Genomic DNA, 13,932 nt, shown 5'->3' with positions numbered 1-13,932 from the left:
TTCAGGCTGCAAAAAATGAATATTTCAGGTTTAAAAAAGTTGATTCATTAGTTGTGTTGTGCTAAATGCCTAAAGCAGATTTTAAAAAGTTTCTTCCAGAGGCGCATCTAGGGGGGGGGGGGCTTGGGGGCCCGGGCCCCCTCTTTCGTGAGAATTTGGTTGATTATATAGGGAATCATTGAAACATGACTGGAGCCCCCCCCCCCTCCCTTTAGGTCAGCTCCCCCCCCCCCTTAGGAAAAGTTCGCCACTGTCATCTATTACTTTCGTAGTGCTAAATCCCTAACATACCTTTCCTAACCAGCTCATGATTTGTAAGGTTTTTTATACGGAAAGGAAAACTATTGGAATATTGGGAACGAATGAACGTCCGATATAATTATATTTGATTTATATATTACTTAATCGTTTATTTCCTAGATATTACGTATTTCAAATATCATTATTGATAGACGATCACGATCATACGAAAGATAGAAACCATTGAAAAATTGGCGGGAATGATTCTCTCCAGAATTTTTACTAACATAACATTTGTACGTGTTTGGTTTTTTTTAAATATGAATTGATAACATTACAAATGTATTATGTATGTATGTAAGAGTGCATATTGACCCTTTATCGTTCTCGAAAAGTGGAGATTTTGGAAAAATCTGTACTTCTCTATTTTGCCAATAACATTAAAAAGGAACAATAAAGATCTTCCTTCTAAATACTGGATGCCTAAACTTCACAAAAAAACTTATTTAATGATGAGGTATATTCAAGCAATGATGTCATGCAAATGTGGATTCTTAAAAATTTCTAAATATGTACGCCAAAAACTTCAATCACAATCATTTTTGTTCGTAGTAATATCAAAACTCTAGACTTTTCGACGCTTAATGACTACTAGTTAAAAGGTTTTAAATTTAAATTTTACTTAATCATGTAAATTGTTTTGATTATGGGTTAGATGCAGATAAAAACCAGCGGCAAGCTTACCAAATTTTTTTTTTTAGTCTTTTTGGTAAGTTTTTATTCTAATATTAGGCATAATCAATTAACAAATTGACTACATCGACTCATTAAACAGAACGTTTTGAATAATACTGGGAATTGAAGATACAAATCTTGTTATAGGTTTTAAAAAAATCAGAGTTTGTGAAAAAGACGCTTTTTCTTATATCAAATACACCAATTATGACTTTATTAAAATCCTATATTCTTCTCTTGATCAACATAACTTGTTTTTATGCCCCACCTACGATAGTAGAGGGGCATTATGTTTTCTGGTCTGTGCCTCCGTTCGTCCGTGCGTCCGTTTGTCCATCTGTGCGTCCGTTCGTCCGTCTGTGCATCCGTTCGCCCGTCTGTGCGTCCGTTCGCTTCAGGTTAAAGTTTTTGGTCAAGGTAATTTTTGAAGGAGTTGAAGTCTAATCAACTTGATACTTAGTACACATGTTCCCTATGATATGATCTTTCTAATTTTAATTAAAGTTTTGACCCCAATTTCACGGTCCACTGAACAAAGAAAATGATAGTGCGAGGCCGGGCATCCGTGTACTTGGGACACATTCTTGTTATTGGATGATTTGTTTGTATACTCATAGGAAACCTTCTAAAAGTTTTAAGAAAAAAAGACTTGTTCAAGGTTCTTTAATTTTATTTTAAGATATATTGATGATGCAAAGTCACTCAAATAACTTACATTACATTTTATGTTTGGACACAAAATATTTCAGTGAACTTAAAATAAAGGGAACTATTAAACCAAGAAGATCCGATTGATATCTTAATATGTTTTCCAATGTTGACATGAATAGACAACTTCAAATTAGACTAAATGACGAACGTGGTGATTTTAACTTATAAACCAGTAAATCAGCACTATACCCTTTACCCAAATCGTATGGCGTTTACATATATCAATCAATGCGTACAACTCGTCCTTGTTAGGGACGACATCAAAAGTTCAATGAAGGATAAAAAAATCTTAATTTATACAGTTTTTTTACTGACCCCCCTACCCCCCTCTTAACTTAATTAGGGAACAATTGATTGACCAATAAGGATATATGTAAAATCGATGTCAATTTATACAAAACTTGCAGGAATTTGAACCCCAAACCACCCACCCACCCCCAAACAATTTGAATAAAGTTTTTTATCCTTCATTGATTTTTTTATGTCGTCCCTTATCATTATATGGTATTCAGATGTTTGTCAACGATACAAATGCAACTCCAATGTAATTTTTAAGCAGAGCAACTGAAATCAACAATAATGAGTATTTACTTATCAAAACAGCTTTCTATTTCTGATTTTTTGGAATTTTTATAAACAGTTAACTATAATAACGATACTTCATGAAAACACAGAAGTGCTGACTAATATGCTTAAAAGATATGAACGAAGTCAATTGTGCAAAAATTATTAATGAAACTGTAATGCTTCCGACAATTTGTACTTTTATTCCTTAATTTTGATATTATAAAAATCATGAAAAATTATTTATAATGCAATATTTCTGCAACCAAAACGTTCAAATAATCGATTTTTTTTCTGTTTAGTTAACGAAAAAAGATGTGCACCATCTGGATACCAGTGAAAGTTAATATGGGTTTTTTTTTAAAGTTTACATGCAACAAAATCGTTTTATATCAAATGATATTTTTCTGTATTTCCATACAACAATTTCACAGTCTCGTTTGTCGAGGAACATCATTGTCTCAATATGTTACAGAGTTTTATCGTGTTGTCACTTTTGTTCGTCTTAATTTTTTCCTTGGAATCAAAAGACGGAAAAGGTAAGATCATTCAATTTGTTTATCATACGATAAGAAAGTATATAATATGAGAAATGTCACTGGGTCATTATATCATTAGTTTACATTTCACAAATGTGTTTTAATAATTACAGTTGTTATCATGGAAGGTTACAAGACGATGAATAAAAATACGAATTGGAGATATTAAATGAAACAAAAGTTAACAATATGATATCAAATAACATTTTAAAATACTTTGGTTTCGCCATTTTTAGTAATGAGTATCGATTTATCTTGAACAGGCAACATCAATTAACTGCAGTCTTTTAAAACTGTCTGTTCTATTCCTTCATGTTAAAATCCAGCTGGTGTAACTGCTTTTACTACATAAGTTCGAAGACTTGTATTTTTGACATTTGCTTATTTCAATATTTGTCTTAAGGAAATAAAGCATGACCAATTTGGCTTTTGGAAAGAAGTGATGAAATCTTTCTATTCATAGGCATCGAAAGTTAATTGTTTTTGAAATTGTAGGTTTCGGTGTTTCTTAATTGTGAAGAATGAATGAAATCATGTTCTTAGTATAGGATTAACCTTTTGTCTACGCCTTTTTACAGCTCACACCAAATAGTTTATATGAATGATTTACAAATGCCCCAAAGCACATTTATCAGCTTTAAAGAATTCGTGATGAATTCTGACTAAAAGTTCAATTTTGAAAGAATTAAACAATTAAATTAAATCAATATGAAGTTTTAACGTTATTTGAGAATATTAAAAAAAACTTCAAATTAATACTTATACAAAACATTTTTTTTTTAAACAATACAAGACAAAAAAATATATTAATCTTTTTAGCTAAATATACTATTTTAAAATCTCAGATTATTTGAAAAAGGAAATTAGCTAAACTTTGAATATAGTTCAAAAGCATTGGATTCTAATAGTTTCCTGACAAAAAAAGTAATAACTGCAGTAGCGGATCCAATATTTTTTATAAAAGGGGGAGATGCGCTGACTACAAAATGAGGGTGGCCCGCTCCATTTATGCTTCATGGAATCCCTAAATTATCAACCAAAAGTTTCCAATAAAAGAGGGGCGGTGTCTTTTTTCCTTAAATCTTATGCAAAGGATTGTTCTAACAAAGACTTTAAAATAAAATTTAGTTGTAATTCAAATTTTGAATTTATTAATTAAAACTGTACATAAACCAAAAAAATAACTCCTCTCTAAAAAATGTATATGATTTACATTCAACAGGCTATTATTGGAACTTGGAATTATTTTTAATTATGGAATTTGCATAATTTCTTGAACTTGAAATTTTTAATGAATTCCATGTTTATTTGGTATTTAAATGTTTTGAGTGGTTCATAACACTTTCTATAAAATGTATTTCGTATAGATAGTGTTGTGCGCGGCACAGTACATTCTATTGAAAATGTTCTATCTTATTTGTAATAGAAATTGCTGTGCGCAGCAAAAAACATTAAAACACAGAATAAACATGGAATTTATTAAAAATTTCAAGAACAATGCAAATTCCATAATTAAAAATAATTCCAAGTTCAAATAATAGCCTGTTTTTCATCCTTACAATCAAGAAACTTTTCTTGCAAGTTCATTGTACTGTTGTGTCATCTAATGTCTAAATCACAATCTTTAATATTTTCCAAAATTAAAAGAAAGTCCTTACATCACTAAAACTTATCCATAAATGAAATAGCTAATAAAGAAAGTCATGCATTAATTGCAAACATTGCACTGACATTGGAACTGATTTTTAAATGGAACCAATCAAGAGATCATTTTATCCTTGAGCACTTTACTATAGTCTAAGTTTGTAAGATAATGATAATCCCTTTCTTCATTATACTTATTTGCAATTGGATGGGTAATTGAAATAACGTGATATTAACTTTTGTAGATAGGGCTTTAAAAAGTTAACTAAAATGATTAAAAATATCTTATAGGTGCAACAGGTCAATAATAGGTATAAATATGAAGGAAAATAAATATTGACAACAATTTAGATTGAACAGTTACATTGATAATACGAATCTGATTTGGATTGATTAAGAATGTTCCGACACGGCATATGGATGGCACGCAAAAATAACCTTATTTAAAACACCTTATCAAATATTGTAATTTCAGGTTTGAGAACATATCGAGAATCAGAAGAGAAGAATAGAGTTGGTGACATTTTACACGAATTACAAGGTAAAATTACCGTTTTCGGTTCCTTTTGTATATTCATAGCTAGTTGTACATCTTTCAAGAAATCCTCTAATGCTAGTTCAAATGTGAAACTATTGTACAACTTTTGCATCACGGATTTTATCGAAGGCTGAACAAAATTGCTTTAGATTTTTTTTTTCTTAAATGATCCACTGCTTATCAGAGAGGAGGAAGCTACTAAAGAGATATTTCAAGATGAATATCACTTTTCAACAATATTTCAACATAACACATGCAAAAAATCCTTTGCTATACAAATATAACAATATTCTTTTTAAAAATTAATCTTTATTTTTGAACATTTATACGAATGTTTTATCTTCTATCTTAAAACGCGTAACAGAAGTTTTTTTTATTATTTTATGTTATTATTTTCGCTTAATTTATCCATCGTGACATGCATGTAATAAGTTCAGATGTGGGGGTCTATTTCTTCAATTTTGAGTTCCAAGTCGGAGGTATGACAGTTGTTTTCAATTCGTATGATGTGTTTAAGCTTTAAATTTTTCCATCTGATATCCGAGGCTTGCGTTCAAGGTTGCTTCATTAATATATTACACTAAGTATGATAAAAAGCTATTCTTTAAACACATTTGTCACAAATATCATTCCATTAACGGAGGTTGTTTAAACTCAAATACAAAGCATTAAATAAAAAAACATTCAAAATATTTAAATTAAGTTTCCAACATTTTAATTAAAACAAAATAAACGCTATAATTTGATTTCTTACAGAAACATTATAACTACTTTTATTTATAGGAATATGTTTGCATGAAAAAGACAGAGACGTTGCACAACTGAAGAAAGATACACAATCTATACTCAAAAGTAAGTATATGATAATTTTACATGTGTATATGATTTTATTTTTTTTTACTTTTAAAATATCTTGTCGAAAACGCCAAGTTAAAAGATTTTGAAAATGAGAAAGGATCCATAAAATAAAATTTGAGCTACCATCAAAATATAGGCAAAATAATGACAAAAATTAACACATGGCATTTAAAGGAAAACATGCAGTCTTTCTGAATAGACTGGCACCGACAAACAAATGTACATTAAATCAACCGAAAAAAGACAGCGATGGTAGCACCATAATCGCAGGCTAAAACTGTTTACCGCTAATGAAAAAAAATAAAACCAGAGCAGCACAACAATTATTGGACTAGGTACTGATGACCCCCTGGAGCACATGAGTTTGGCCCGATTTGTGGTCAGTTTTGTGTTAATCAGTCGTTAATATCGAACTCATGAAACATACCAGAGTTAAAACTGTATTCACAAGACGTGCGCTTAAGTTACAAATTAACTATAACAAGCACTGTCATACATTATAGTTGTTTGTCTGATGCTTCCTGATTTTCAATTGATCCCTTTGCCATGGTTGCATTGTTGCTTTTTGACATACAACCATACAAAAACTATGGAATACCAAAATCACTCATTCTCACCATTTTCGTGATAAATAACAAGTAGGGAAATGCCTAGATTAAAAATCACGTATGTAAAACAAATTGTATCAGATTAAAAGGGATTACTGTATTTGTGTTATATTTGAATACTGTCTTTTTAACAGATATGGCTGTGTATAAAGATGTAGTAAAGATGAACAAGCAGTTGAAAAATGATATAACATGGATCTTAGAAGGTCAGTATAATTGTGTAAGCGTTACACATACATATAAAATTGATAATGGAAATGGGGAATGTATCAAAGAGACAACAACTCGACCATAGAGGAAACAACAGTAGAAGGTCACCAACAGGTCTTCAATGTAACAAGAAATTCCCGCACCCGGAGGCGTCCTTCAGCTGGCCCCTAAACAAATATATATGCTAGTTCAGTGATAATGAACGCAAAACTAATTTCCAAATTATACACAAGAAACTAAAATTAAAATAATACAAGACTAACAAAGACCAGAGGCTCCTGACTTGGGACAGGCGCAAAAATACGGCGGGGTTAAACATGTTTATGAGATCTCGACCCTTCCCCTATACCTCTAGCCAATGTGGAATAAAAACTTGATCAGAGGTAGAAAAGTAAATATATTTTCCTTAGAAGTTTATACATAGGAAAAGTAAATCAACAAATTGAAATAGTACATCAGAGCAAACGTAAGGAAGTCTCTTGCACTAGAAATAGAAACAGTGTTAGGCTGTGGCTAATGAAAAAAAATGTTATAACTAACACTACTGACTACCCATTAACTGAAATAGTAACAGTTTTTATTATAACCCGAAATGTATCAGAAGTCTTGTAGCAAATCATTCGATACTTTCACAAAAATATTTTTATTATTAAAAACAGTTTGGGATTAGCTCCATCCTACAGCCATGATTTCTTTCATTTTTCTGGTTTTTGCTTAATAAAATGATGACTATTAAACAGTGGTATACTAATGTTGCCTTCTTTATCCCAACTCCATTCCTTATTATGTTTTCTCCTATTTGCTTTATCAGCTCTTCGACGTGTTCATATAATTTCAAGCTAATATCTTATGAAATTATATGCTAGCATCCGGTGTAAACAATCGGTAGTGTTAGTGTTATTCATCAGACACCATATTAATATTTAGTTGCGAATGTAAGTTAGAGAAAATGTTGACGGTTTAAAACAGAGGGGAAAGATACCAAAATATAAAAAGAAGACGATGTGGTATCGTTGACAATGAAACAACTTTCCCGAAGGTTCGAATGACACAAAAGGCTATTTAAGTTCAGAGATAAAACTGGAAATATCACAGTAAGAAAATATAAAACTAACAACACCGCATTCAACTCCAAATGTGTCTCCCGTCGTTGTGAAAAGAGGACGGAATTGTGGTAACAACAATGGGAACAATATAAAAATATTTTAAACATTTCAGTAGACATGACTGAATAAACTCAAGTCGTTGATGTAGAGGCTTTATGTCGGGAATTTGTTCAAAAAAAGGGGCAATGCAATGTGTTTATGTAAATTTACTTCTCAACAAAAGGCATCCACAAGCATGCTTAAATTGAGTAATAATGAATCAACAGATTTGGCTAACATTTTGCATGTTAATTTTATAGAGTCTCGTGGCGAAAAGGAAATTTCAATGATAGTCAGGCTGTTAAAACGTGAAGTCAAAGGTAAATAGAAAACATTGATATGTATTGTGTCAATTATGTCAATTACAGTGCATGTTAAAAAAAAAATAGGAGAACACAGAAAAGGAAAATTTAGATTATTCAATTGCTTATTCTGATACCTTTGATAACTATTTAAATATGAAAAGAAATATTGTTACGTTCAATAGAGATGTTTGTGTCTATCAAATATATAAAACTGTCGTGAATATAAATTGCAGGGATATGTATAGGGTCTGCAAGGGACTGCGCTGAGATTAAGAAATATAAAGCAACCTCTGGTGTCTACAAAATATTCCCTACGAAAACAGAAGGAGTAAAAGCTTATTGTGACATGGATACAGACGGTGGAGGATGGACAGTACGTTCTTTTTTCAAATATAATATAATTACATTAGATGTATGTTTCATAGGTATACGTTATTTTGATTGGCTAGCAGCAATCTCGCGTCATTTTTCATTTTAAAATGAACTGCATGAATTGAAACATATATGATGACACACGTTTCCACAATAAAGTGCATATTCAAATACAAGGAAAACAGGATAGGAATCGTGTTTTCATGATCATAGCGAAAAAAATGTAGTTATAAGTATTGAATGCTTCATTAAGTAATTTCATAGGGTTGTAAAAGCGTTGACCGTGCGTACATTTTTAGAATGATGCGCTTCCGCGCTTATGGAAAATGTATTTCGGTCAACGCTTTAACAAACCCAATGACATAAAGAAGCATTCAATTATCACATCAATTTATATCAAATTTTTCTCATCAGGCTCACTAAGAAGTCTGTTTCTAAACTAAAAATGTGTATTATGCTATGAGTATGAATTATACAATAGAATGCAACCTGAATTAAGTGCGAGCGATATAATGCAAAGGATAATAACCTGCTACTGTCTTTCGATATTGTACGTTTTTAAAATACAACATAAAGAGTAGAAATATACATTGTTTTACAGTGAAGATTCAGTATACTAGTAAACATTGAATAACTGTGTATCATAATTTAAATATTTATATATATGTTACAGTGAATTTGTATAATTAGTGATTATGTAGAATCCCTGAAATTTTCAGGGATTATGTAGATTCACTGGCTAGTTTATGGATTCTATATAATCACTAAAATTTTCAGGGATTATGTATAATCACTAGAAAAAACGTCAGTGCTTAACATAATAACTGAAATGAAGAAATAGTTTTATTTATAAAGAAAATGAATAAAAGTCAAATAATTTTTTTTATAAAATCATAATAAAACATAATTATAAACATTATTTGTAAAATGTTAAGCACAATATATCAAAATGATAACCCCAATTTTTTGAAATTTTAAGCACAATATATTAAAATGTTAAACACAATATATTAAAATAATATGCTTCACATCTGTTTTTACAACAATATCCACATTTTGAAAAACCTTTTCCTTCACATAACGAATCAGATTTTACGACATGCCTAAGAGAAATAAAGTGTTCAGTAAAAACATCTGAAGGGTATTCCCAAAAAAAGGGAATTAGCAACCCCAAACTGGTTTCAGCAAGTTACCATGTTTTGTGGCAAGGCACAGAACAATTGCCATTAAGTTTTTTGGGTTTCCCCTTCCTTTTTTTACTCCATGGAATTGCTATGAGAATATTACACCAAATGTCAGCTTCCTCTAAAATTTTGTTTTATTTGTCAGTTTGAAATTCATGTTCATTTGAACAAAAACCAACAAAAACCTACAAAACAGATGTTCCATAATCTTCTCATAATCTTCTTCAACATTTGTTTTACACGTACCACAAATAACATGCTCTGTAGATTTACAAATATAACATGAATATCCATATGATGCTGGCTTTTAAGAAACAAAAAATACATGTAACGTAATCCCTATAAAGGGAATGCTAATATCATTAATTTTGAAGTCTTCAACTGTATCTCGAAACCCTGTGTTGGTTATTTCTTTTAAATCATCCTCTGTGTTTAAAAGCAAAATTATTTCATCTGGCAAGGAATATGAAAGAAAAAAATCATAACTTGTCTATAATAAAAACAATTATCAAACAAAGGATCCTTAAAGTATTGATAATCCCTGAAATCATATTAGGGAATTTGTAGAATAATTATTACAATGTTCAGTGATTATGTAAAATCACTGTTCATTTTAAGGGATTACATATAATCACTAATGATATTAGTGATTCTTCATATTCCCTGAAAAATCAGTGATTCTACATAATCCCTGATTATACAAATTCACTGTAAAAGAGGGACGAAAGATACCAAAGGGACAGTCAAACTCATAAATATAAAACAAACTGACAACGCCATGGCTAAAAATAAAAAAAAGACAAACAGAAAAACTATAGTACACATGACACAACATAGAAAACTAAAGAATGAACAACACGAACCCCACCAAAAACTAGGGGTGATCTCAGGTGCCCCGGAAGGGTAAGCAGATACAAAGTTAATCTGAAAACATCAATTAACTTTAATAATTGTTTTATTGAGAATATTGATAACAGACAAGTTCAAAACAAAAATTGACAAAGTGTTCTCTTAACATACCAAATATGTCAAAGTTTCATTAACGGCTGCAAATCATATCTATATGTAACAAATCCCATTAAGAATATGAAAAACTCTTATCTACATACATAAAACTTTGATGCGTATGGTTACGTCTTTATACTGCTATATAAGACACACATTAGGCGCGTTAGCACTCGTCTCAGTTTACTGAAAAATTCTTATACAAGTATTAAATCCTTCAAAAAGATAACTCAACAAGATCTTTCGAATGCGACACTCATTTATTGTAATGATATATATATATATATATATAAAAAGAAGATGTGGTATGATTGCCAATGAGACAACTCTCCACAACAGATCAAAATGACACAGAAATTAACAACTATAAGTAGCCATACGGCCTTCAATCATGAGCAAACCCCATACCGCAAAGTCAGCTATAAAAAGCTATAAAGTTATTATCATTAGTCATGTTAGTGGCCAATACATAATAGCTCTCAGTTTACTGATGAGGTGTATACTAGTATCAAAACTTTAAAAAGACAGCATACAATAAGATATTCTAAACGACATACAGATTTTTTTTAAATCTGATTTTCCGATCTGTGATATTTTGTAAATTGCAGTTGTTGGCAAAATATCGATAGGAATGAGTTTCATCACATGGTTGGATATATTGCTTTTGCTTGATATTCTAGTTTCAATGTCATTATCTTATTAATTCATTGAAGATTATCCAGAAAAGGTATGACGATTCTGTTAACTTCCAGAGAACTTGGACAGAATGCGAAAACGGGTTCGGTTACGTCAATGGAGAATATTGGCTTGGTATGTATACTTAAAACATATAACAAATAAGTATTATAACATATGATAGTAGTTCTCTTATTATATTTGATGCATTTCCCTCAGTTTTAATTTGTAACCCGGATTTGTTTGTTTTTTTTCTCAATCGATTTATGAATTTCGAACAACGGTATAAAACTGTTGCCTTTATTTATATGATTACAGCGTCTTTTTTTAATTTATAATAAGCGATTTAAATAATTGGATATATTTCTGGTATAAAAATGTTTTGTTTTAAATAGCAAATGATCTTCCCTAACTTTTATTAGTGTGAAAAATAAATATGCATTCATGTAGCAATCTTGTAACCCCAAACAGGTGACATGTTCTGATTCAATTTTTATTTGAAATGTTGCCATTAAGACTATCATTATCAAATTATTATAAACAATCTATAAAGTTCCTCAATCAATCTAACGTTAGCGTTTGTCATTTACTCAAAACTATGTTTTAATCGTAATATGGAAACACATTGCGTATAAGTTATACGTCTTTATTTAGGCAACAGGCATATTCATCGTTTGACGACCAGTGGTACATACGAGCTAAGAATAGATCTTACTGATAAGAACAACAAAACGAAGTATGCTAAATATAAGACATTTGTTGTTGGAGATGCAACATCTCAGTACAAGCTGACGATTGGTGGTTATAGCGGCGATGCAGGTAAGACAGTTGTTGTTAACAATGCAGCGTCATAACTCAAGCTGAATATAAACAGAATATAATAATTATCTCCTTACAATATTGTTATTTAATAAATACGTTTCTTCCAATTCAATTACGATCATATATATATATAATTTCTTGTCGAGTTTCGCTTTAATTTCAGTTTTTTTTTTATATTATCATTTCTTCATCACTTGTATTGTGTTTGGGATTTTTAAATATTCTGGCCTCGTGCATTATGGCAGAGACTTATATTGTCAACATGCACAATAGTCAGTATATTTTGAATCCTAAGCATACAAATTATATAAAGAAAATTTGCAATAGAATAAATTTTCATCACTGACTGACTCAGCAAAAGCAGCTTCTTGTAGAAGTAAATAAACTACACATAGAACGATGAACTTAAAGATGCAAATACACTAAAGGTAACATACATTTCATACGACAAAATGTGCGCGTATTCAGTGCAAATGATGTCGTTAGCATTTATACAGGTTTTTATGTGTGATTATAACGTATAACATATTTCAATTTCAGGAGACTCGTTGAATTACAACAATGGAATGAAATTCTCTACTGTTGACAGGGATAATGATTTAAACAGTTCCAACTGCGCCAAAAAATCTGGACCATGGTGGTATAAAGACTGCTCTTACAGTGCTTTAAACAGTCCATCTAGAAATAACTGGTATTGGCATAATATAAGTGGTCATTACGTGAAGACGTCGGTGATGATGATACGGAAGATTTAGATATAATAAAATATTTACCTATTCCTTTTATGAATTATTTCGTCATGTTGGTATTTTAAGAAAGATACAGCTTTTGCTATGCAAGCATTTCATCATGTATTAATATAAATCATGAAGGAGTCGATTTAAAAAAACAACCTGATTGAATTATTATTTATTTTAATACTAACAAGAAAACAGTTGTTTTTCATTCGTTTGATGTGTTTTGGCTTCTGATTTTGCCGTTTGATATGTGACTTTCCGGTTTGAGTTTTCCTTGGAGTTCGATGTTTTTTGTTTAACGATTTTCTTCATAACCGTAAATAATTTTACTATTACCTCAACTCAAATTCAGGCAGGATCTCTTAAAAAGGTACACTTTAAAATCGAACAAAAATTCAATGCAACATAATGTGACTATAAACATGAAATCGGGTCAGATTTATTGGCGGTTTCTAAGATTTTGATATTGTTTTGCTTATTTCAATCCAAGTTGTCAAGTGATAAAATACAAATAGTTTTATCTAACATAGAATGGACATCATTGCGTAAGACTCGGGTAATTTTTTTTTATTTCTAAAACTCTATGGTAGGTTTTTGTTTGCTTATATGATGGTTTATAGTTATACTGTTATTGATTTCTGTCATTTTCATTCGCATTTAAAAATAGAAAAACCGCTATAAATCCGAGTTGGTTGACGGGGAAGAAAATTTGGAAATAGATTTATGGATTGATTGAATGATTGGTTAATCATAATAATTGATTATTGGTGTTGTAACGCCTCTTATATTTAGAACCTTTCTTTTCTACCTCAGGAATAGATTAACTAAGCTGTAATTGGCGAAACTTTTAGGATTTTTGTTCCTCAATGCTCTTCAACTTCGTACTTTATTTGGCCTATTAACATTTTTGGATTCGAGCGTCGCTGATGAGTCTTAAGTGGACGAAACGCGAGTCTGGTGCAAAGATAAATGTTCAATCCTTGTATTTATGATGAGTTTATTTATTATACGCACCACTTTTTGGCTATTTTGTTTTATTA

General features: G+C 30.7%; 1 protein-coding gene across 1 annotated transcript; it reads left to right on the top strand.

The window, feature by feature from the left end:
• Positions 1-2,701: 2,701 nt before the first annotated feature.
• On the top strand, positions 2,702-12,940 carry LOC143055632 (fibrinogen-like protein A). The gene is made up of 9 exons (XM_076228801.1): positions 2,702-2,789; positions 4,909-4,974; positions 5,755-5,823; positions 6,572-6,643; positions 8,053-8,112; positions 8,331-8,470; positions 11,372-11,468; positions 11,988-12,152; positions 12,696-12,940. The coding sequence occupies exons 1-9, from the start codon at positions 2,717-2,719 to the stop codon at positions 12,908-12,910; spliced, it is 957 nt and encodes a 318-aa protein (XP_076084916.1). The 5' UTR covers positions 2,702-2,716; the 3' UTR covers positions 12,911-12,940.
• Positions 12,941-13,932: the final 992 nt, after the last annotated feature.

The sequence above is a fragment of the Mytilus galloprovincialis genome, chromosome 12 (genome assembly GCF_965363235.1).
Source record: "Mytilus galloprovincialis chromosome 12, xbMytGall1.hap1.1, whole genome shotgun sequence".
NCBI lineage: Eukaryota > Metazoa > Mollusca > Bivalvia > Mytilida > Mytilidae > Mytilus > Mytilus galloprovincialis.
The sequence above is the reverse complement of the archived record's forward strand: the minus strand, read 5'-3'. Positions and strand labels throughout refer to the sequence as shown.